Source organism: Eretmochelys imbricata, chromosome 8 (assembly GCF_965152235.1).
Source record: "Eretmochelys imbricata isolate rEreImb1 chromosome 8, rEreImb1.hap1, whole genome shotgun sequence".
Classification (NCBI taxonomy): domain Eukaryota; kingdom Metazoa; phylum Chordata; order Testudines; family Cheloniidae; genus Eretmochelys; species Eretmochelys imbricata.
Window position 1 is genome coordinate 52,569,074 of NC_135579.1, and position 23,671 is coordinate 52,592,744.

General features: G+C 42.9%; 1 protein-coding gene across 5 annotated transcripts in view; it reads left to right on the forward strand.

The window, feature by feature from the left end:
* Positions 1-23,671, forward strand: part of CEP350 (centrosomal protein 350) — a 136,863-nt gene that overhangs the window by 18,034 nt on the left and 95,158 nt on the right. For 4 of the 5 annotated variants that reach the window (XM_077825402.1, XM_077825403.1, XM_077825405.1 and 1 more), the window contains exons 5-8: positions 914-1,085; positions 12,426-13,072; positions 13,466-13,579; positions 20,098-20,211. In XM_077825402.1, coding sequence (XP_077681528.1) covers positions 914-1,085; positions 12,426-13,072; positions 13,466-13,579; positions 20,098-20,211 — 1,047 coding nt within the window. The remainder of the gene's footprint in view (positions 1-913; positions 1,086-12,425; positions 13,073-13,465; positions 13,580-20,097; positions 20,212-23,671) is intronic. The other variant, XM_077825404.1, reaches the window with a different exon arrangement.

A 23,671-nucleotide genomic window follows, 5' to 3' on the forward strand; every position in this document is an offset into this window, starting at 1 on the left:
GTATTACTTAAAAGATTAATTTTATAGGGCAGGGTAAGAAGAAGTCTTTCTGAGTAGTATCATTTTCATTTTTTTAATCCTCTTTTCCCAGTTTCTTTTGTTCATGAACTTGAGAGAAAGTTGGAGCAAGGTTTCTCTTTCTTCTGAATACATTGTCCTGAAAAAAAAGAAAAAACATGCTGCCTATTTGGTGATGGTATTTGGAACTCTCTAGAAAGGTCGTTTGCTGCAACTTCTGCTTACCGTAATCTGTTACCTTGTTTCTATGGCATTCCCGCTAACAGCTACACATGGTGATGGCTGGCGCCAGCAGTAGTATTACACTGGAGTGACCATCTAAATTTTTAACATTTCTTGAACTAGTTAACTCATTGTAATAGTTTCACAACACTCCCTTTCAAGGATAAATGCCCTTATAATACTGCATTTTTAAAGTGATTGTAATCATGACATCGAGGCCATGAAAGGAGAAAAAATCATATTGTCTAATGCTACTTTTAGAATTCAAACCACTTATGAAAAAATGTGTTCCTATTTACAGTGTGTGTTTTCCTCATCCCTATTCAGCCTCTATCGTTAGTCGTAATTTAACTCATTTGGCATTCTCATAGGATTTATAGTAACATGTCAGAGCAGCAAGAAAACTTGTTGGATCTCTATTTCTCTGATTCAGTCAACTCTCTTGGGCTTAATCATTCCCAATTATGTTTTTTTAAATATTCTTTTAGAAATTTTTTATGAAGAACTAGTGCAATGTGTAGCTTGAGTGTTTATCGCTTACTCCTAGTATCTTGAAACAGATTGCTAGTGAAGAGAAGGTGAGAACTTAAGTGCTATTCTTGAGCACTAATTGAACCCAAGGAGAACTGCATTCTAAAAACCACTCAGCCCTATGAGCCTTCTCTTCCTGCAGATGGTAGGTACCTAGAGGATTCCTTGGTTTCTGCTTCAGCCTCCAGGTCCTCAAGCCAAAATAAGTCACGCAAAGAGAAGTCCTCCCGCAGTCCTCTTCGAGCTACAACTCTGGAGAGCAATGTGAAAAAGAGTACCCGTGTGGAATTTCGTGAACCCTTGGCTTCATACAGGTTAGTGCAAGAGAGAACTGACATTTACTGTGAAATACACAAACTGGAACAGAGTTGTTGCCAATGTTCTTATGAACACTTCAGGACTGGGTTTGTTTTTTCTCTGTCAACAGGTGGATAATGAACAAAACCTCTTGGTTTTTGATTGAACAAGTATAATATCTGATGTGTTGCGTAAGGGGCTTTATCATCCATTTACTGGAGGATGGACACAATGATCCAATAGGTCTCTTATGTCTTTAACTTCCGTGATAATCCCCCCAATATTTGGAATATCACTAAAGTGTTGTATTTGTTGCTGAAAATGCATTCTTGTTCTTCTCCGGCTTCTGCTAATCACCTATAGTAAAATAATGTGCTGTATTTCTGCTAATGTCTACTAAATCCAAGCATTTCATTCTTGGTATTGAGGCAAAACATTTGTTTTTAAAGATCAGGGAGCTATCTTAACTGGGATTTTTAAAGGGGTTTAATGGACTTCAGTTCCTAACCCACTTAAACTGTTCTGAAAATTCCAGCCCTAATGATTACTAGTCAGCTCTTGTCATCAGGTTTGAAAATACCTTATTGTATGCTTCCTATCTCCCAGAAGCTAATTCATGGGAATTTGTTGGTATTTTCTTCCTACATAAATGAAAACGTGATTAAGAAGTAATTTAATTTTGTCCACACTATTAATTGGTGCTTTAAAATGACAATGAAATAACTAGATTTTTTTTACTACCTGTTTTTAGAATCTACCTTTAAAAGATTTAAACCAAAATTTCTACTATTTTTCTATGACAACTTGTTTAAAAGGCTGCCCTTAATAGAGCTGCCACTCTTTACCAGTAGTTTAATTTTCTGTACAGTGTACAGAATAAGCCAAAGAATCTTCTTCAGCACTGGAATTGCAAATGATATCAGAAAGACTGAAACATTTTATTTAACTGCTGAATTGCTGTTGCAAAGCCAGCAGATTTCAGAGTAGCAGCTGTTTTAGTCTGTATCCGCAAAAAAGAACAGGAGTACTTGTGGCACCTTAGAGACTGTAAAGGGGCTAGCTGTGGGCTCAACCCTCTCCAGGGCGGCAGGGAGCCACACCGGCTCACTACACACAGCTGAGGATTGGGGAATTACTTCGGCCACAGAAGTCTTCCCTTGCGGCTCTTGTGGAGGCAGAAAATAAGTACAGTTATGCCGAGGCCCTAGGTCAGGGCCGGGCAATAATGACTCAGGCCCTCAGGCAGGGCTGCGCAATAATACTATAGCAGTAGCAATATAAACAGTAGTAAGCCCTGGCCCCAGGTTAGGGCGGGGCAGTAATGAGTCAGGAGCTCAGGCAGGGCTGAGCGTAACAGTAGGCCCAAGCCTCAAAATGGTTTGGGAGAGGGGGAGACTGCCATCCATGAGTTGGGTGGCAGGGGGGACGCAGGCCCTCCCACTCCACTGCATCCCAGCCTGGGGCCCTAGCAGCGGTAGAAGATCCACTGCTGTGTCAGTGGGGATCCTGGCCGCAACACACTGACATGGGCTCTGGCAGTGCTACAGCCTAGTCTGGCTGTAGGGTCGGCTGTCCCTGGGCTACTTCCTGATTCCCCCTCTGGTGGTACCTGAGTCACGGTGGAGTCCTCCGGGGGGTCCAGCATCATGGGTTCCTTGGGGTACCGGGCGAGTGGGAGGCCCGGCAACTCCTCTGGGTAGCGAGCACAGGGCAGGTCCGGCAACTCCTCCGGGTAGTGGGCACAGGGCAGGTCGGCCCAGTACTGGTGTGCACCTTGGGCCACAGGGGCTTCCCAGTCGCGGGCTAGGCTGGAGGTGCCTGGCCTCCCCGGAGGCTGGCCCTCTAGTGAGCTCTGAGGGCAAGCCTTTATACTTCTGGGTCCCTGCCTGACCCTCTGAGGGGTGGGCTCAGAGTGCCCTAGCTCCACCCACCCCGGTCTCTGGATGGACTCGTCCCTCTCCGGGGCGGCAGGGAACCACACTGCCTCACTACAGAGACTAACATTTATTTGAGCATAAGCTTTCATGGGCTAACCCAACCCCGCCGCCCCCCTCCCCCCCCCCCCAAAAAAAAAAAAAAGAAAAGGGCAGCAGAGGAAGTACAAAGCATTATTACAAGTAATAGGGAAATAGTAGCTATTTCTTAACTTCTTGGCAGTGGCAATAGATTTTTAAAACAACTTTTCCTAGTTTTGATTCATCTTAAAATCTTTTTTCTAATGTATATTATTGGTGATGTAGAAAGAATGTTTTCTATCTTGATACATTTTTTTTCTTTGCTTTTTTGAGGACTTTGATTGTGGACCAGCCCCTTTATCATTATCATAACCAACAGAACATGAGATTTCATCTATTTTTGAATAGCATAAGTAATGATAAAGTTTTTCTTGGCTGTTGAGTCATGTATTCGTGTAATTTAAGTTTTTTAATTTCCTTGACATTTTACTTGTGGAATTTTTGCACCCTGTTAGGTCAACAAACAACCTGGTAAACTATTGTATAAACTTGGAGTCTTTAAAGAAACGCCTTGAAAATTGCATAGGAGAGTATTGAACAGCAAGGGATCACTGACCCTATTGTAGGGAACACTCTGTCTTTCGGTCTGTCTCTCTCACATGCAGAGAACCTTGCTGACTTTAAGAAAATATTGGTTGGGGGCAGTTGGAAGGTGTGTGGTGGGGAGAAATACTTAATGATTACAATGTACCCAGAAACCTAAAACAAGCTTGTCACTGCAGAATTAGTTTGGTTAGTACTTAAGATTTCTGAGGTTTGTAGCATTTCACCATAAGTCCTTCATTACTTTTTTTCTCAATTTGTGGCAAACCTTGGCCCTAGTCATAATGAATGACTTGTTTAAATTGATGATGTGTAGGATTTTTAAAAGTGCTCAACCGCTGCCTAACTCAGATCCCACTGAAGTCAATGGTAAAACTCCAATTGACTTCGGTAAGAGTTGAATTAGGCCACCACTAGCTGTTTTATAAAAGTCTGACCTTTTATCTCTTTATTTATAATGGGCCCAGCACCATTGTTATCTCAATGTCAGTAGAAATTAAATGTAAGCAAACATAGAATTCTATCTTGCCTGCAGGCTCCTTATTCCAACTGTGGATTTTCCTCCTTGGCTACATAGGAGGCAGAGTTGGACCTGTCAGGCTGGGGGCTCTTTTGCTGATTAAACTGCTCCTGTTGTTAGTTTTCCATCTGGAATAATTATTTCCTTGACATCAGTCACTTGTTGTAAAAGCAGCGTATCAAATTATTTGACTTCAAATACAGGGGGAAAAACAGGAGTAGATGAACTCTTATCAACCTAATATCATTTCTCATTCAAATATACTTAGCTATAAAGAAATCTAAAGTACAGGAAATGAAAGACTATTTTTTTGCATTGTGAAGATTGTAAGATCAAGTACTCAAGTCAGGGCATTCAAATTGTTGTGCTTGTGCTGATTATGTTAATTCTGTCCTATTGCATGTCCTGTATAGTTTTATGGTATACTTTACTAAGAGTGTGGCACCTGAAGGTCTGTATTTAACATGGAAAAGAGAAATAGAAAATGCTGAGTGTGTGCAGTGTCATGCACATGGCTTCAAAAAGCTTCCTTGAACATATACGTGCCCAAGGATTAAGCCTACTAGCCTAGATGAAAAATATCTACAGTGTCACCTCAGTAGTCCTGCCATGCATTGGCACATATTCAACCCCTCTTGAATAAACCTTAAATAAATAAATTCTGCCCTCATAGCACACATACATCCTAGAATACTCAAGGAGCTGACTGAGCCATCAGCAAATCTTCAAAAAGTCATAGAAGCCAGGAGAGATTTTAGAGGACTGGAAAGGGGCAAATATAGTGCCAATCTATAAAAAGGAGAACAAGGACAACCCAGGGAATTACAGGCCAGTCTGCTTAATTTCTGATAATGGAGCAAATAATCAATCAATTTGCAAACACCTAGAAGATAATAAAGTGATAAGTAACAGTCATCATGAATTTGTCAAGAAAAAATGGTGTCAAACCAACCTAATAGCTTTCTTTAACAGGGTAACAAGCCTTGTAGATGGGGGGAAGCGGTAGATGTGATGTATCTTGACTTTAGCAAGACTTCTGATACTGTCTTGTATGACCTTCTCATAAACAAACTAGGGAAATACAACCTAGATAAAGGGTGCATAATTGATTGGAAAACTGTTTCCAGAGAGTAGTTACCAGTGGTTCACAATTAAGCTGAATTAAGGGCATATCAAGTGGGGTCCCATAGGGATTGGTCCTGGGTCTGGTTCTGTTCAATATCTTCATTAATGATTTAGATAATGGCATAGAGAGTACACTAAGGGTATGTCTACACTACGAAATTAGGTCAAATTTATAGAAGTTGGTTTTTTAGAAATCATTTTTATATAGTCTGTGTGTGTCCCCACACAAAATGCTCTAAGTGCATTAAGTGCATTAGCTTGGCAGAGTGCTTCCACAGTACCGAGACTAGCATTGACTTCTGGAGCGTTGCACTGTGGGTAGCTATCCCACAGTTCCCGCAGTCTCCGCCGCCCATTGGAATTCTGGGTTGAGATTCCAATGCCTAATGGGGCAAAAACATTGTCGCGGGTGGTGCTGGGTACGTCGTCAGGCCCTCCCTCCCTCTGTGAAAGCAACGGCAGACAATCATTTTGTGCCCTTTTTCCTGAGTTACCTGTGCAGACGCCATACCACAGCAAGCATGGAGCCTGCTCAGCTCACTGTCACTGTATGTTTCCTGGGCGCTGGCAGACGCGGTGCTGCATTGCTACACAGCAGCAGCTCATGCCTTGTGGCAGCAGACAGTGCAATAGGCCTGATAACCATCGTCATCATGTACTAAGTGCTTTTGGCCGCCTCGGAGAGGTCAGTTAGGAGCGCCTGGGCAGACATGGGTGCAGGGACATAAATAGGAGTGACTCGACCAGGTCATTCTTTTGAGTCCTGCTGGCAGTCGTATTGCACCGTCTTCTGGCGAGCAGCCAGAAGATGAGGATGGCTAGTAGTCCTACTGTTCCGTCTGCTGCCAGCCTAAGATGTAAAAGATAGATGGAGTGGATCAAAACAAGAAATAGACCAGATCTGTTTTGTATTCATTTGCTCTCCCCTCCCTCCCTCCGTGAAATCAATGGCCGACAATCATTTTGGTGAGGTCTGTCAGGGGCACCTTGAAAAGTTTAATGGAGATTGTCCTGCCTGGAATACTGGGGGGAGGGATAGCTCAGTGGGTTGAGCATTGACCTGCTAAACCCAGGGTTTTGAATTCAATCCTTGAGGGGGCCATTCTGTGTGACAGTTGTTTTTGTTTCTCCTTGAGGTAAAACCACCCCCTTTGTTGATTTTAATTTCCTGTAAGCCAATCCTGTAAGCCATGTCGTCAGTCGCCCCTCCCTCTGTCAGAGCAACGGCAGACAATCGTTCCGCACAGACGCCATACCACGGCAAGCATGGAGCCCGCTCAGATCACTTTGGCAATTATGAGCACATTAAACCCCACGCGCATTATCCAGCAGTATATGCAGCACCAGAACCTGGCAAAGCGAAACCGGGCGAGTAGGCGACGTCAGCGCGGTGACGAGAGTGATGAGGACATGGACACAGACTTCTCTCAAAGCATGGGCCCTGGCAATGTGGGCATCATGGTGCTAATGGGGCAGGTTCATGCGGTGGAATGCCGATTCTGGGCCCGGGAAACAAGCACAGACTGGTGGGACTGCATAGTGTTACAGGTCTGGGATGATTCCCAGTGGCTGCGAAACTTTCGCATGCGTAAGGGTACTTTCATGGAACTTTGTAACTTGCTTTCCCCTGCCCTGAAGCTCCAGAATACTAAGATGAGAGCAGCCCTCAGTTGAGAAGCGAATGGCAATAGCCCTCTGGAAGCTTGCAACGCCAGACAGCTACCGGTCAATTGGGAATCAATTTGGAGTGGGCAGATCTGCTGTGGGGGCTGCTGTGATGCAAGTAGCCAACGCAATCAAAGATCTGCTGATATCAAGGGTAGTGAGTCTGGGAAATGTGCAGGTCAGAGTGGATGGCTTTGCTGCAATGGGATTCCCTTACTGTGGTGGGGCCATAGACGGAACCCATATCTTTATCTTGGCACCAGAGCACCAAGCCAGCAAGTACATAAATCGCAAGGGGTACTTTTCAACAGTGCTGCAAGCACTGGTGGATCACAAGGGACGTTTCACCAACCTTGTGGGATCGCTGGGAAAGGTACATGACGCTCACATCTTCAGGAACTCTGGTCTATTTCAAAAGACACAGGAAGGGACTTTCTTCCCAGACCAGAATATTACTGTTGGGGATGTTGAAATGCCTATAGTTGTCCTTGGGAACCCAGCCTACCCCTTAATGCCATGGCTCATGAAGCTGTACACAGGCAGCCTGGACAGTCATAAGGAGCAGTTTAACTATAGGCTGAGCAAGTGCAGAATGGTGGAGTGCATTTGGCTGTTTAAAAGTGCACTGGCGCAGTTTACTGACTAGGTTAGATCTCAGTGTAACCAATATTCCAATTGTAATTGCTGCTTGCTGGGCGCTCCACAATATCTGTGAGAGTAAGGGAGATGTTTATGGCGGGGTGGGAGGTCGAGGCAAATTGCCTGGCGACCAGTTTCGCATAGCCAGACATCAGTGCTATTCGAAGAGCACAGCAGGGCGGGCTGCGCATCAGAGAAGCTTTGAAAACCAGTTTCATGACTGGCCAGGCTACAGTGTGAAAGTTCTGTTTGTTTCTCTTTGATGAAACCCCCCGCCTTGGTTCACTCTACTTCCCTGTAAGCTAACCACCCTCCCCTCCCCCCTTCGATCACCGCTTGCAGAGGCAATAAAGTCATTGTTGCTTCACATTCATACATTTTTTATTAATTCATCACACAAATAGGGGGATAACTGCCAAGGTAGCCTGGGAGGGGTGCGGGAGGAGGGAAGGACAAAGCCACACTGCACTTTAAAACTTAAAAACTTAAAAAAATTTAAAACTTATTGAATGCCAGCCTTCTGTTGCTTGGGCAATCCTCTGGGGTGGAGTGGCTGGGTGGCTGGAGGGCCCCCCCACCGCGTTCTCGGGCGTTTGGGTGAGGAGGCTATGGAACTTGGGGAGGAGGCGGTTGGTTACACAGGGGCTGTAGCGGTGTTCTGTGCTCCAGCTGCCTTTCCTGCAGCTCAGCCATACGCTGGAGCATATTAGTTTGATCCTCCAGCAGCCTCAGCATTGAACATTGAATCTTGCCTCCTGTCATCACTCTTCCGCCACCTATCCTCTTCAGCCTGCCACTTACTCTCTTAAGCCTGCCACCTCTCCTCGCGTTCATGTTGTGCTTTCCTGCACTCTGACATTGTCTGCCTCCACGCATTCGTCTGTGCTCTGTCAGTGTGGGAGCATAGCATGAGGTCAGAGAACATTTCATCGTGACTGCGTTTTTTTCGCCTTCTAATCTTTGCTATCCTCTGGGAAGGAGAAGTTCCTGTGGTCCTTGAAACACATGCCACTGGTGGACAAAAAAAAGGGACAGTGGTATTTAAAAAGACACATTTTATTAGAACAATGGGTACACTCTTTCACAGTAAACCTTGCTGTTAACATTACATACATAGCACATGTGCTTTCGTTACAAGGTCACATTTTGCCTCCCCTCACCACATGGTTAACCCCTCCCCCCTGCTCCCACTGCTTGGCTAACAGCAGGGAACATTTCTGTTCAGCAACAGGCAAACAGCCCAGAAGGAACAGGTATCTCTGAATGTCCCCTTAAGAGAAAGCACCCTATTTCAACCAGGTGACCATGAATAATATCACTCTCCTGAGGATAACACAGAGAGAGAAAGAACTGATGTTGTTTGAACGCCAGGAAACATATGCTGCAATGCTTTGTTCTGCAATGATTCCCGACTACGTGCTACTGGCCTGGCGTGGTAAAGTGTCCTACCATGGTGGATGGAAAAAGGCTGCCCTCCCCAGAAACCTTTTGCAAAGGCTTAGGGAGTACATCCAGGAGAGCTTTATGGAGATGTCCCTGGAGGATTTCCACTGCATCCCCAGACACGTTAACAGACTTTTCCAGTAGCTGCACTGGCCGCAATTGCCAGGGCAAATTAATCATTAAACACGCTTGCTTTTAAACCATGTATACTATTTAAAAACGTACCCTCACCAGAGGTCCCTTCTCCACCTCGCAGGTCTAGGAGGCAGCCTTGGGTGGGTTTTGGGGGTACTGGCTCCAGGTCCAGGGTAAGAAACAGTTCCTGGCTGTCAGGAAAACTGGTTTCTCCGCTTGCTTGCTGTGAGCTGTCTTCAACCTCCTCATCTTCCTCATCCCCAAAACCTGCTTCTGTGTTTCCTCCTACTCCATTGATGGAGTCAAAGCACACGGTTGGGGTAGTGGTGGCTGATCCCCCTAAAATGGTATGCAGCTCATCATAGATGCGGCATGTTTGGGGCTCTGACCCGGAGCGGCCGTTTGCCTTTCTGGTAGGCTTGCCTGAGCTCTTTAAGTTTCATGCGGCACTGCTTTACGTTCCTGTTATGGCCTCTGCCCTTCATGCCCTGAAGATTTTTACAAATGTTTTGGGATTTCGAAAACTGGAACGGAGTTCTGATAGCATGGATTCCTCTCCCCATATAGCGATCAGATCCTGTACCTCCCATTCAGTCCATGCTGGAGCTCTTTTGCGATTCTGGGACTCCATCATGGTCACCTCTGCTGATGAGCTCTGCATGGTCACCTCTGCACATGCCTGCAGCTTGCCACGCTGGCCAAACAGGAAATGCGATTCAAAAGTTTGTGGGCCTTTTCCTGTCTACCTGGCCAGTGCATCTGAGTTGAGAGTGCTGTCCAGAGCGGTCACAATGGAGCACTCTGGGGTAGCTCCTGGAGGCCAATACCGTCGAATTGCGTCCACGCTACCCCAAATTTGACCCAGCAAGGCCGATTTCAGCGCTAATCCCCTTGTCGGGGGTGGAGTAAGGAAATCAATTTCAAGAGCCCTTTAAGTTTTAAAAAAAAAAGGGGGGGGGCTTCGTTGTGTGGACGCATGCAGGGTTAAATCGATTTAAGGCTGCTAAATTCAACCTCAACTCCTAGTGTAGACCAGACCTTATAAAGTTTGCAGATGATACTAAGCTGGAATGGGGTTGCAAGTGCTTTGGAGGATAGGATTAAATTTCAAAATGATCTGGACAAGCTGGAAAAATGGTCTGAAGTAAATTGGATGAAAATCAATAAGGACAAGTGCAAAGTACTCCACTTAGGAAGGAACAATCATTTGCACACATACAAAATGGGAAATGACTGCCTAGGAAGGAGTACTGTGGAAAGGGATCTGGGGTCATAGTGGATCACAAGCTGAATATGCGTCAACAGTGTAACACTTGCAAAAAAAAGCAAATGTCATTCTGGGAGGTATTAGCAGGAGTGTTGTAAGCAAGACACGGGAAGTAATTCTTCCGCTCTACTCCATGCTGATTAGGTCTCAACTGGAATATTGTGTCCAGTTCTGAGCGCCATGTTTCAGGAAATTGGAGGAAGTCCAGAGGAGAGCAACAATGTGATTTAAAGGTCTAGAAAACATGATGTATGAGGGAAGACTGAAAAAGTTGGGTTTGTTTAGTCTGGGGTAAAGGCAACATGACAACATTTTTCAAACACATAAAAGGTTGTTACAAGGAGGAAGGAGAAAAATTGTTTTTGTTAATCTCTGAGAATAGGAGAAGAAGCAACGCGCTTAAATTGCGGTAAGGGAGGGGTAGGTTGCATATTCGGAAACTGTCCTGGTAGTTAAGCACTGGAACAAACTGCCAGGGGAGATTGTGGAATCTCCATCGCTGAAGGTTTTTAAGAGCACATTAGACAAGCACCTGTCGGGGATGGTCTAGATAATACTTGGCCCTGCTTTGAGTGCAGGGGACTGGACTAAAAGACCTCTCAAGGTCCCTTCCAGTTCTGTTATTCTATAGTTTGAATCATTTCTACCCCATCTCTTTCCAGGCTGTCTGCTCTCAGCATGCTGCCCAAAGAGATGGCATTTACCTTCCTGGGTGCAGAGGAGGCCCTCAGCTTTGCAGAACCCTTTTATCACTTGAGTCCTCTCTGTACCTGGATTCCATCTCCCTTTCTTTTAAGGCATGAGAAGCTGTGGTCCACTCTACTTCTCACTCTTCCACCCTCCTATAAAAATGTGGCAGCTCCAGCTGTTCTAATTCCTTCTTTCTGTAAAATGTGCTGTAGTGCTTGGGCCACTCTGTTCCCAGTCTCCATCCTTCTCTTCCAGGAAAGGTGCTGAAAACTGCTTTGCCTACTCAGTTCACTTGTTTGGCCAAAACCTATACATGCCCTGAATCGGTAGGTGTTACAATCCCCGATTCTGCACATTTGCATTAAAACACTTAATATAAGAAATTTTGTCAGTCAGTTTCCAAAACAGCCTTATCTTTTGGAATTTTCTTACTTCTGATTGCTTGATACTGCAAACTGTTAACATTCGATTAACAGTTGTTGGGTTTTTAAAAAGAGAGAGAACTGATGGGAAGGAAGAAATTGGGAGGTAATTAGCTTGCTGAGCTGATGACCTCTATTAATGAACCTTGTTAAGTTCACTGCTCTACCCCCAATTCAGTCTGAAAGATCGGTAAGTTCCTTTCTCATCAGTTTGTCTATGCTGTGCACACATGTCAGATTCAAGTTCCTTTCTCTGCAACTTAGAAGCTCCATTGTCTACTATATACATTTTCTGAAATAAGTAGTGCTAACTTAAGGAACTGTGCATGCATTTTTTCACTCTTGCCAAACTTAAGCTACTGAAAGGATTTTGCTCAAACTTTCCGGGGGGTGGGGAGGAATCACCTTCAAGGCAGAAACTAAGTATAGAAAATTTCAGCTGAAATGGGGAAACATTTGAAAAGTAGTGAGCATATAAAAACAGGGACATAATTTAAACTTTTGCAACCTTCGTTATATTAGGTAACATTAAGTGCCCATTGTAATAAACAAAGTAACTGTTTCCATGAGTCATCTAATAGGTAATGTTGAATGGCACCTAGAAATCCATACTTTTCAGAGGTTTTCTGGTGTGTGTAAAAGCTAGTTTATCTCAGCAAATGTTGAAATCATTGTTATGCCAACCACTATAGTTTAGGCAGCATAAATGATGGTCACAAATGTTAAAATTGGTAGATTTTTACACCATGAATAGCATTCTCTCTGATTTAAGAATCTCACAGGCATTCACAATGTATACTTCATGTAGGTGATAATGACTACAGAGTTATTTCAAACCTAGTTTGTGTTGTTTTTACTGTTGTGTTTCTAATGCTGACTTTCTTTTATGGTAGGGAGACTTATGGTGCACCGTCTTATCAAAGTGCTAGTCCATTGGAGACTAAATGTTTGCTGTCTGGTTTAGACCATAATGAAGCACAGGATAAGACTGAAGGAATGAGCTGTATGATACATGACAGGAGTGAAAGTGACTTACATAACAGAAATTTTGAAAGCCCACGTTCTTCTGCTGCAGATGACACAGTTGTTAGGTATTTGAATGACCGACCAGCAATTGATGCTTTGCAGAACGTTGAGTCTCTTTTTAAAGCTGTAACCCCTACAAGATCAGAGGAGGAAAAGACTAATGGGTCCAGAAGAGATGAGAGCAGCACTAAAACTGCTTTTAGTAGCACAGCCCAGGATGCTGAACTGAAAGGGATAAGGCTGGCAGAATCTTCTCTTTCCTCCACTAGTACTTCCAGTGCCCACAGGCTGGAAATCTTAAAACGGAGGCAGCATGATGCTAAATTGCATGATGCTAAATTGGAGAAGCTGAAAGAGCGGATTAGGAAGCAATGGGAACATTCGGAAGAATTAGGCAGCAAGGGACAACTTCTGGGATATGCTGAGCAGCCTGTAGTGGTAACAAATGTGGAGAATGCAGTGACGCCGAAAGTCAGAAAAGTGGCAGTTGCACCCCCTGCTCCGACATATAAAGGTATGTAGACTCTCTATCTTGTGTTGTTTACATGTGGCACCCCGGCTTGAAGCAGAGACCGGGCAGCAGCCCAGCTCAGGAACCAGGAGTTGGCTTTCTTGTCAATTTGGAGCCGTGAAACTGTCAAGAATGACAGCCAAAATCCAATGAAAGAAACACAATGTCTACGTAGATCTAACTACACTGACATAAGCTCTATAACTCTCATTGAGGTGGTTTTATTATGTTGGCATAGCAGGGGAGTTACATCAGCGGGAGGAGCATTTCAGTGTGTACACCTCCACTGTTTTGTCAGCAAAACTCTGTAGTGTAGACATAGCCTAATAGCACAATTTTTTTCTCAAGGTTTTTAAAGTGTTCTGCAAGATCTAGATAAAACTTTGTTTATCGTAGGTTTCAATCCTGCTGAGACAAAGATTCGCACTCCTGATGGAAAGGTGTGGCATGAAGAGGAATTTCATAACATCAGTAGGGAGTTGTATCGCGATATAGCACTCCAATTAACAGGTGAGAAGCAGATCTAAGCTTATTAATACACACAGGCTTCTCTGAGAAGCAGCTAGGGTTGCTACACACACAACTTAACTGACACAAACCCATGGCAAGTGAAAAGTTGAGCTACCTAATAGAGCATATGCTGTATTCCAGTGTTTCTTAAACTTATTTGATCACACCATTCTTTGTGTCTGTAGTAGTTTATGCCCCCCTGCCACACAAGTAAATATGCCAATAAAAAAAAATGCAACTCTTGCTAAATATTAAAAACAGTTAGGCATTAATTCAAACATAGCCATTTAAGTATATAGTAATGTAAATTTTAAGTGAGATGCTGCCGTTTTGGGTACCTAGCCAGCAGTCGCCACTCTTCGGCTGCCCAGTTCTGAAGGCAAGGCAGAGGGCAGCATAAAATGTGTGCAGTACGCTTTTATTTTCCCTAAAGCTTCTCTTTCGCTGCCTGCCTGCCACCCACACCAGAATGCATTCCATGCCTCCCAGTTTGAGAACCTCTGCTGTACTCCATCCACAAGCACTAGAAGTGGTTGAAAAAACTTCCCCCCACCCCCGCAAAACATTTTTAACTAAGGATTTTTTTAAATAAGTCAAATGATTGTTTTATTTTGTATTGGAAGATTTTGCAGATTGAAATGGAACAATATTTCATTTAATTTTGAAATTTCCCATTGAAAAATTTCATCAGGTCTTTTCCCACAATAAAATTGTTTTTGATGAGACCCCACTTTTTAGTGGGAAAATTTTTCATTTGACAAAATGCAGACAGTTCTAACAAATGCACACCTTTGGGTTACCACAACTACTACCACTATGTGGCACAGCTTTAATTCTGCCCCTTCTACGCACCTTTTTATCAAATTACTCACTCCCCAAATTAGTTGCGGAGATGTTTTGTGTCGTAGTGTGTTGTGGTGGGAGTGGGTAGCCATAGTAAAGGGGGTGATAGAAGGCTTGAATCCTAGGAGCTGCATATTTAAGGTGCAATACGTGGCCTGTTGTGGTAAAGTGTGTGCCTCTGGTTGCAGGAGATAGAGGGTACATGTATTATGAGGTAGCTTAACTTCTCCTAAACTGTTAGGAGTGGAAAGTCTTTCTTTTGATTAGCATATGACATGATCACTGGATGGTACAGATACATCAGTATCCAAAAAGTGACTTTGGTTGTCTTGACAACTCTTATCCCAGTTTCCCTTATAAGGGGTAAATTAAATCAAACCAGGTATTAATACACGAGAAGTCTCATGGTGCTTCTCCCTCAGCTCAAGAGAAACAGAAAGTTCAGCTGTATCCAACTTTCAAAAGAGGAGGAGGAGTGGAAAAGTTTTTCCAGAAAGAAGTGTGCCAGGGTAACTCTTCCCACGATCATATGTTGCTATGTAACTCTTCCCTAAAGAAGGGAGACAAAAAAAGTGAACTAGCAGGAAATGAAAAAAAACATTGTCATGATGTACCATGATTTTTTTTCCTTACAGCACTCCTACATCAGTTTTGTCTGTTGTGAGGATTAGATAGGATCTTGAGGATTTTATAATTTACTTGTCTGTTTCTTTACTGCTGCTTTGTTAACAGTAATTTGATTTCAGGGTTATGAGTTTTTTGCAAGGGCTTGGCTTTGCTTATTTTACACTACGAAATGAACCTTTTTCTTTGTGTTTATTAAATACACTGTGGCAAATTGCTGGCACGATTATGATGGGTTCCGCGCTTCCTCCTCTTGTTCTACTGTCCCACTAGTAACCCCGAGAAGGGTAGTGGAGAGAGAGGGACCTGGGCACGCCCTCTACTCCGGGTCCCAGCCCAGGGGCCCTAGGGATAGTGGCAAACCACTTGAACTAGGGCTTCCTTCCCCTGGGCTACTTCCCTCTCCTACTCTTCACCTTGTGGGACTTCCTGCCCTCTCTCTGCACAAGCCGGGTGTCTCTTTACCTAAGGTCTTGGTCTTCTAGCCAGCCATGGCACTTCTCCAAACTGCACTCTGCTCCAACTCCTTCCCCTGGCTGATGGAAGCAGGGGGTTTTTATCAGGTGACTGGCTTCAGGTGCTTTTAATTAATCTATAGAAACCTTTCTTCCCTCTACAGGGAATAAGGCTTCTCCTTATCTTGGGACTTACATATGTCTCCTGTATCACTCTCCTGCTGCCTTCTGGCCATGCTGAATTACAACACTCAAAAAAGGGGGGAGGGAAACAATGAAAATGTTCAAAACTCAATGCAAGTGAATTGTTTGCAGTAATATCCCTTATTCCCTTTCTTTGTATAGAGAAAAAAACCTTTGCTTGATAGTCTTTTTAATGGCATTAAATGTCCTTGTTGTGGCAGGGGATCAATTTTAGCGATAGTACTCAGGTTTTGTTAAAGCAAATGCTGTTTCATAAGACAAATGCATACAAAGGACAAAAAGAAAACAGTAATCAAAGATGCTAAAATGTAGCTTGGCTTTTTAAGACCACAAGTATAGCACATGCCCATTTAGTCACTCCAAGTCCTTGGCTTTACTCCTCTTGCTCTGAAAAATGTTTGGCTGTTGTTGATTGTCCTTACTTTCCTCTGGCTGGTCTGTAGGATATTTTTACTGAGATAAGGCTGCTTTTTAGTTTGCCAGACTGGCTACAGAAAAATGATACAATTAAATAGCTTCTGATTCACTAAGCCAAAGAAAAAGAGGAGGTGGGAGGAATAAAGTGGCAATGGAAATGGACACCCTAAGAGGGTGTAATGAGGATCTTAGGCTTTCATCTCGGGAGGTGCTTGGGTAATACCAAGGATAAAATGTTGTCCAAATACCTGTTGTTATCTGGTCAGAACATATTTCAGGCCAAGGAAAAAGGACCAACGGTGTAATAGTAAATCTTTGGGCCCCAGTGTTAGTGATGGTGGCTGAAGTAATGGTGATCATGATGTCTTCCTTCACACTCAGAACTTGCTGCCAAGCTGAGGAATTTGACAAGTGATCCTCGCAAAAATGTCCAGAAAGAACAACAATCTATTTTTATCAAAATTACCCAGTCAAAACAAGCTTTCAATGGTCCACATATGTATGTTCTGCTATATTTGTAACTTCACCAGGAGCCTTGAAGGCTCCTAATTTAAGTGGTTTTTAGTTCAAACAAGCTTGCATTTGAATAATTTATAGAATTATGTGCTTTTTGAAATATTGTTGTCACTTTTACTTGTCAAAAAGATTGTTTACATCTTTCATCCATTTAAGATGTTTAAAGGATTCAACACGTGTCCCAGTAGATACCATCTCTCTTCAGAAATGGTCATTTTAAGCATAGTCCTTCTCAAAGCTCCAAAATGTTACGCCTATACAACAATCATTTGATAACACCTTCCCTTCCAGACACACACACAGACATTCACTTCTTATGCATTCTCTTCCAGTTAAATTGGGGATTTCTTAGTATCAGAATAAAGTAAGCTGTGGTTCTGACATGGGGTTATTAACACTATTGAGAGTAGATCTAGAAATATTGTCATTTCTTTTTTTTTGGGTGCCTTGTTTTAAAAATATGCTGAGATCACATAAATTATCCTGCAAATGTCTCCCAACAAAAAATAACTGGAGAATTTTGCACAAACTCTGGACTTTTATGGCTTTGTTATATAAGTGTTAAAGATCCATTTTGCCTGTGAGAGACTGTTCAGTTTCAAAAATTCAAAGGTCTTTTATCACTAAGCCTGTTCTTTAATGAATTTCCAAATTATTTAATGTAATTATTATTTTTTTCTCTTAATGTATTTAAAAATCAGAACAAGAAGACAATCTAAACTCTTTACAAAATCAGTTGGGGGCACTTTGAGAGCTGTAAGCAAAACTTAGCTTTTCCCAGCTCTGTTCTAAAATCTTGTGGAATTCTCCTTAGCTATGTGTTATCTATCTGCTCTTGACCTTTGCACTCAAATTCACATTTGTTACCCTAGATTTTTGGAAATGTCCACTAGAAACTTTCGTTAGATGTACCTTCACAATATCCCACAGCGGATGACTGCTGTCCTCGGATGATGATAATGATGTGAGGTTTTTCTAACTAACTTGCACAATGCTTGTTGTCATTCTGCCAGCAGAATCAGACACATGCTAAATAGCATACAAGCAATTAAAAATGTATGCATGGTAATATAATCTTCAGATTTCTGGCTCTGTCACCTTCACTACATTGACACCACTTAAAAGATTTATCTTGAGTAACCAAACCTATTTCTTTTACCTTTCTGTAGAATTAAACTTCTCCTTCTGACTTGCAGGTTGTATTTTATGGGTTGATGAAGTTCCAAATCTTTGGTGCCCTTCTGATTACTTGTGGCACTCTGGCAGTCCAAAGCAGCTGTAAACCTGGCAGATCAGTCTCCTAGTGATTTTTCTAGAGTAGCGATAATCCCCATTTAGAGGTAGACCCACCCTCCTCATGGCCCTTGGTGAAGGAATTATGGCTTGGGTCACAGTTCTGCCAGTGATCCTTTGCTGCTGGAATTGCCTGTAGGGGCTTTGGGAAGCTGGGTGCAATTTAGAGCTGCCCTGAGGTGGTTCAAAATTTCACCAGGGACTGGACCTGCTCTTGACTAGTACCTTGACTGGGGAGCCACAAAGTTGTCTTAAAGCCATTTTGCTTCCTTTGCTGAAGTTATAGCCCGGGATAGTCAATGGTGGACCGCGGGCCAAATCCGGATCACCAGACACTTTTGAACGGATCCCGAAATCCTTTTATTTACTTATTTTTATTGTTGTTGGGTTTTTTACTTTCTTCTCTGGAGTCTGGACTGTGACTATACCTTGACAAAAAATAGACTACTCCTGTTTTTGCGCAGGGTTTTTATTCAGATTACTCTAATGTTTATAGATATCTTATGTTTAACTTACCATCTTTTTTTCTAGAAATCCAGTGTTTCTTTAAAAGTTTAATATAAACAGAGTTGTCTCAATTAAACAGACATCTAGTCCATTTCTCACATTTTCCAGGGGACACATTTCAGTAAGAGGAATGAGTTGTATGCAGGTTTGGCCATATGCTGCTCCTGATGTCATGTGTACACCAGCTGTCTGGAATGATCTCCTTCAGTTGAAAAGATCGTATCAAATAGCTGATTCCAAGTAACCAATCTATAGTCATACACAGTACATACTGTAAATATATATTGAGGTTGTTCTATTAAAAGTGAACACATGGACAGAAAATGTAATGTAGATATGTTCACCATGTACTGTATGGTCAGCTGGACCTAAATTCTTTTCCAATCTGGTACTGAAATCAGCAGCATACCTGAAAATTCTGCAGCATCTTCAAGAACATGTCTCTTAGAAATTGAGGGTTTTCTTTAATTATGAAAATTAATACAACTAATACAGAATCTCTTGATTTGTTTTTTAATTGTGATAGTGAATCCTACTCGGTGGGAATGTTGATTCTGAATTCTGATATCTCTATCAGCTAAACACATGTGAAAATAAAACTTGTCCTGTCTACGCTAGAGTTTTAAAAGAATATGTTAACACACTTTAGCTAAATTAATTTTAAAATACCATAATTATCTTAGTTTACACAAGCCCATTGGTAACAATGCACTGACTCACATTTGGTTCACTTTTTGAATGCTTTCTTTGCAGCCATAAGGGCTAAGGTTTAAGTCATTTTTTTTTTTAAATGAAAGCTTAAATGATGCAGAACAGTTCTGAATCAGTGGATATGTCTACATAGCAAAGACCAATGGCTGGTCTGGGTCAGCTGACTCAGGCTCAGGCTGTGGGGCTGTAAAATTGCAGTGTAGATGTTCGCCCGTGAGCCAGAGTCAGCTGATCCGGGCCAGCAGTGGGTGTTTAACTGCAGTGTAGACATACCCAGTGGGTGTATTTTGTGGCAAATTCTGCAGGCACAATTGCAGAAAGTACAATGCTCAGCTATTTAGTCTATCACATTTTGATGGATTGGTTGGGAGCCAAGGATTAAAGGTGCTAGCATGCATAATGTAAAGGAAGAGGGTCATGTATTCAACAATGAAGGAGCTAGACATAGCCCATTCAGGTGGAGCATTAATATGTACTTTGTAAAACTTACTTTGTCATTTAGTAGATTAAAAAAGCAACATTAGCTCAGATATGCCAAACTATTACCGTGACTTCTAACCCCCAAAATGAACTTTCTAAGGATCTGTTACAGCCGTTATTTGTGCATACTTATGGCTTTGCAATTTTCTAGTATTTATGTAAACAGTGCTTGAGGCAAAATGTTCATTCTGAGTGTGTTTGGGCAAAGCTATAAGGGTAAGCCTAAGCAATGCATTGTGGAGTCTAATCTGTGGGCCTTGGAGTAGCAGTAGAATTCTACCTAGCTCTTTCTATAGCAGATGCTGTATTCTAAGGTAGTGGGTATGACCTAGAGAGTGATCATGCTGCAGTTCTCTGACTAATCCCCACTTTATCGAGGTAAATGCTGAAGCAAGTTTGCTTCTGAGTTTTATTTTTCCTTCCCATGGGGTATCAACTAACAGTTCACACATACTGTCTGCTTTTCAGAGGATTCAACAGGGAAAGAGAAACCCCCTGAGAAAAGCAAGGAGAAGAAAGCAACTAGACCAGTGCGCAAGGTTCAAAAGCTAACCAGGTCATCAAGCCCAGATTCCAAACCAGGTGACTAGTAGTACTCTTGACATAGACTTCTTTCTAGATGTGTATGTTCAGAGATTAGTTATGTCTAGACGGGTGAAAAAGGATGTAGTTTAAAGGCAACCTGTTGACTTGAACTCTGGTCAGTTGCACAAAATGTCCTAAAGGTTGTTTTGGTATGCTATATCAGCAATGTATCCCCCACCAGTTTTTTTTTCTGTTTACAAAATTTTCCTTTCCCCTGCCGCTGTGTGCAACTCTCAGAAACAGCAGACGATTGAATATGTATTTCACAGGGGTTGTCTGAGGACATTCACCAGAGCACTGGAGACCAGCAGTACTTCCTTGCTCTCCACTTCTGCCTGTGTCTTCTCTCGTCTCTGTGGAAGAGCCTAGGGGGTGGGTGTGAAGTACTTCCCTGGGGTGCAGCCTGAAACTGGGATACTGCTGAGCTCTCTGTCTATCCAGACTGGGCTCCCTCTCTCATTGTGATGCTGTGACAAGTTGCAGACCTCTCCCAGTCTTGCACTCACACAAACATTTACAGCAGGGACACACCCTGCTGAGTTACATGAATGCTTTTTCCAGCCACTTATAAACCAACAATAGAGGGGCTCCAGCCACTTCCCCCCAGCTCCCCAGCTTAGGACCCCTTAGCTGCACCATCTTGCTATACAGTGGAGTCGCATCATACGTACATTTAACTTATGCAAATTCAACTATACGTGCTTGGCAAAAAAAAAGAAAAATAACAATAACTCGCGGCGGCGGAGTACTGTACAGGAGTTGACGGGAGAGCGCTCGGGTCGATTTATCGCGTCTAGACTAGATGTGATAAATCTACCCCATTGGATCGGTCGCTGCCCGCCGATCCAGTGAGCATCTCGCCGTGCTGAGTGAGTCTAGTGTTTAAAGATACGTATTTTTCATACATCATGGCCCCTAAATGCAAGCCAACTACTTCATCTGGTGCTCATCTGAAGAAACAGTGATCTGTTCCAGCACTGGAGGAAAAACTGGCTGTGCTGGTCTTATTGAGAGACGGTATGTCAGTCTCCAGTGTGGCGTGTAAATATGGCTGCAACGATTCTAGCATCCGTGCCATCAAGATTCGAGAGAGAGAAATTCATCAAGCTGTGGCATCAAGTGCTCCAATAACTGCTAAGATGACAAGCCAGGTGCGTGATAAGACTTTAGTGAAGACTGAAAAGGCATTAAACTTATGGCTGGAAGACATGAACCGTAAACATGTGCCTATCGATATCAACACGTTGCGAGAAAAGGGTCTTAGCCTCTACGTGCTGTTCAAACCTCCCACCGAAGAGGGACAGCCTTCTGATGAGAAGGAATTCAAAGCCAATCAAGGTTGGCTTAACAGTTTTAGGAACCGCTTCAACCTCAAAAACGTGCAGACTACTGGTGAAGCTGCATCTCCCAGTGAAGAGGCAGCAAAAGCCTACCCCAAACAATTAAAGAAAATCATAGAAGAAAAGGGCTAGCTTCTGGAACAAGTTTATAATGCTGACGAGACTGGGTTCTTCTGGAAAAAAATGCCCAACCGCACTTACCCTTCGAAATCAGAAAGACAAGCCCCTGGCTTCAAAGCAGCTAAAGACCGTGTGACTGTGGCGTTTTGTGGCAATGTGGTGGGCTTTTAATAAAGCCGGGCTTGCTCTACAGGGCTGCGAATCTCCGTGGCCTAAAAGACAAGAACAAAAATCTGCTGCCTGTGTTCTGGCAATCAAATAAAAAGGCTTGGGTGATGGCAGCATTATTTCTGGATTGGTTCCACAAGTGTGTCATTCCAGAGGTCAAGTGGTATCTTGAAGAGAAAGGACTTGACTTTAAAGTGTTGCTGATCATAGACAATGCTTCTGGCCATCCTGAAGCACTCCGGTTTGCGCAGAACGCCGTTGAAGTCGTCTTTCTCCCTTCTTTATTCTTTCATTCTTCTGTCTCTCTCTCTCTTTTTGACTATATGCGATTTTCGCCTTACGTGCTGACTTTAGAACCTAACCCCCACGTAAGATGCAACTCCACTATAGTCAGAAGCCTGATCAGTGTAAGTTATTTACCCAGTTCACGCCCCCCTCAGTGTGGAGAGGACATGCACCCGCCCGCCTCTGTTCCTGAGAGATTTCCCTTTACACTTCAAACAACACACTGTTCTAGGTAAAAAAAAAAAAAAAGAAAAAAAAAATATATATATATAACAGATTTATTAACTACAGAAAGATAGATTTAAAGTGATTATAAGTAATAAATGTACAGATAAAGTAGATTACCTAAGAAATAAAACAAAATCACAATCTAAGTTCTATAAACTAGACAGGATTTGAATCAAGCAGTGTCTCACCCTGATGGTACAAACAGTTCATCAGTTTTCTATACACAGGCTGGAACTCCTCCTTTCCAGCCTGGGATCAGCTCCCCAGTCAAAGTCTTTGTTCCTGAGGTGTTTCCAGGTTTTGAGTTGTGGGGGGAGTGAGGCCAAGGGATGATGCCACTTTCCTATTTTATAGCTTCTTCCATGTGGAGGGAACTTAATTGTCCCAAAAAAAGCCTCCAGCACAGTTAGTGGAAAAATACAGTGTCACGTGAGCTGGTCACATGCTTTTCCATGCTTCGATGAGTCATAGCAGGGGCCATTACCCATATTCTGGCTAGAACATTCAGAGGAAAGTCTACCAGGTGGGGATAAGCTTCTTCCATGGCCCATTGTGTTAAATGACGGGCCATCCACTTGAATAGTCCATTCACAATGTGCTGGCTAGACTGGATGTAAACTACCTTATGGGAGTTACCACAGGAGCAAACACATTTGAAATACAGGTACATAGTCAATATTCATAACTTCAGATACAAAAATGATACATGCATAGAAATAGGATAATCATATTCAGCAAACCATAACTTTTCCATTAACACCTCACATGACACATTTTGTACAAGATTTGTTGCAATTATAACACTGGTGAATTCGGGAGTGCCAGGGTGTTGCTTTGGGGTACAGAGTGTCACAGTGGGACGCTGCATGTTGCTTTCCTGGTGCCTATCCTATCTCACAGATAGATGCCAGCAATGATGGAGGGACCAACAGCCTCCACTGTTTGTAGGTGGGGTGGGGTCAATGGAACCTGTTGTGTTATCCTTCTATGGCCTGATGGATTGGGAATAGAATGAAGGAGTCCCTCTCTTTTTTTCCTCATTCCCCCCCACCCCCCTTCCTGTGTACAGGTCCAGGTCTGTGGAGGGAATTGGGAGGTAGAGAGGAACAACTTCCTTCTCCATTACTTTTCCTGTACCCCAACTGAAACAATGAAGGGAGACCATTTTCCTTTAAATTGTACTAATCTTTGATATTATAAGTAACAAAAGTAAATGGAAAAACTTTCAGATGGAATTATTTTTGAATTGAACTTTCAAGTCAAATAAGCAACCCAATCAATATACTAACATAGCTTAAAAAATGCATAGGGTATTT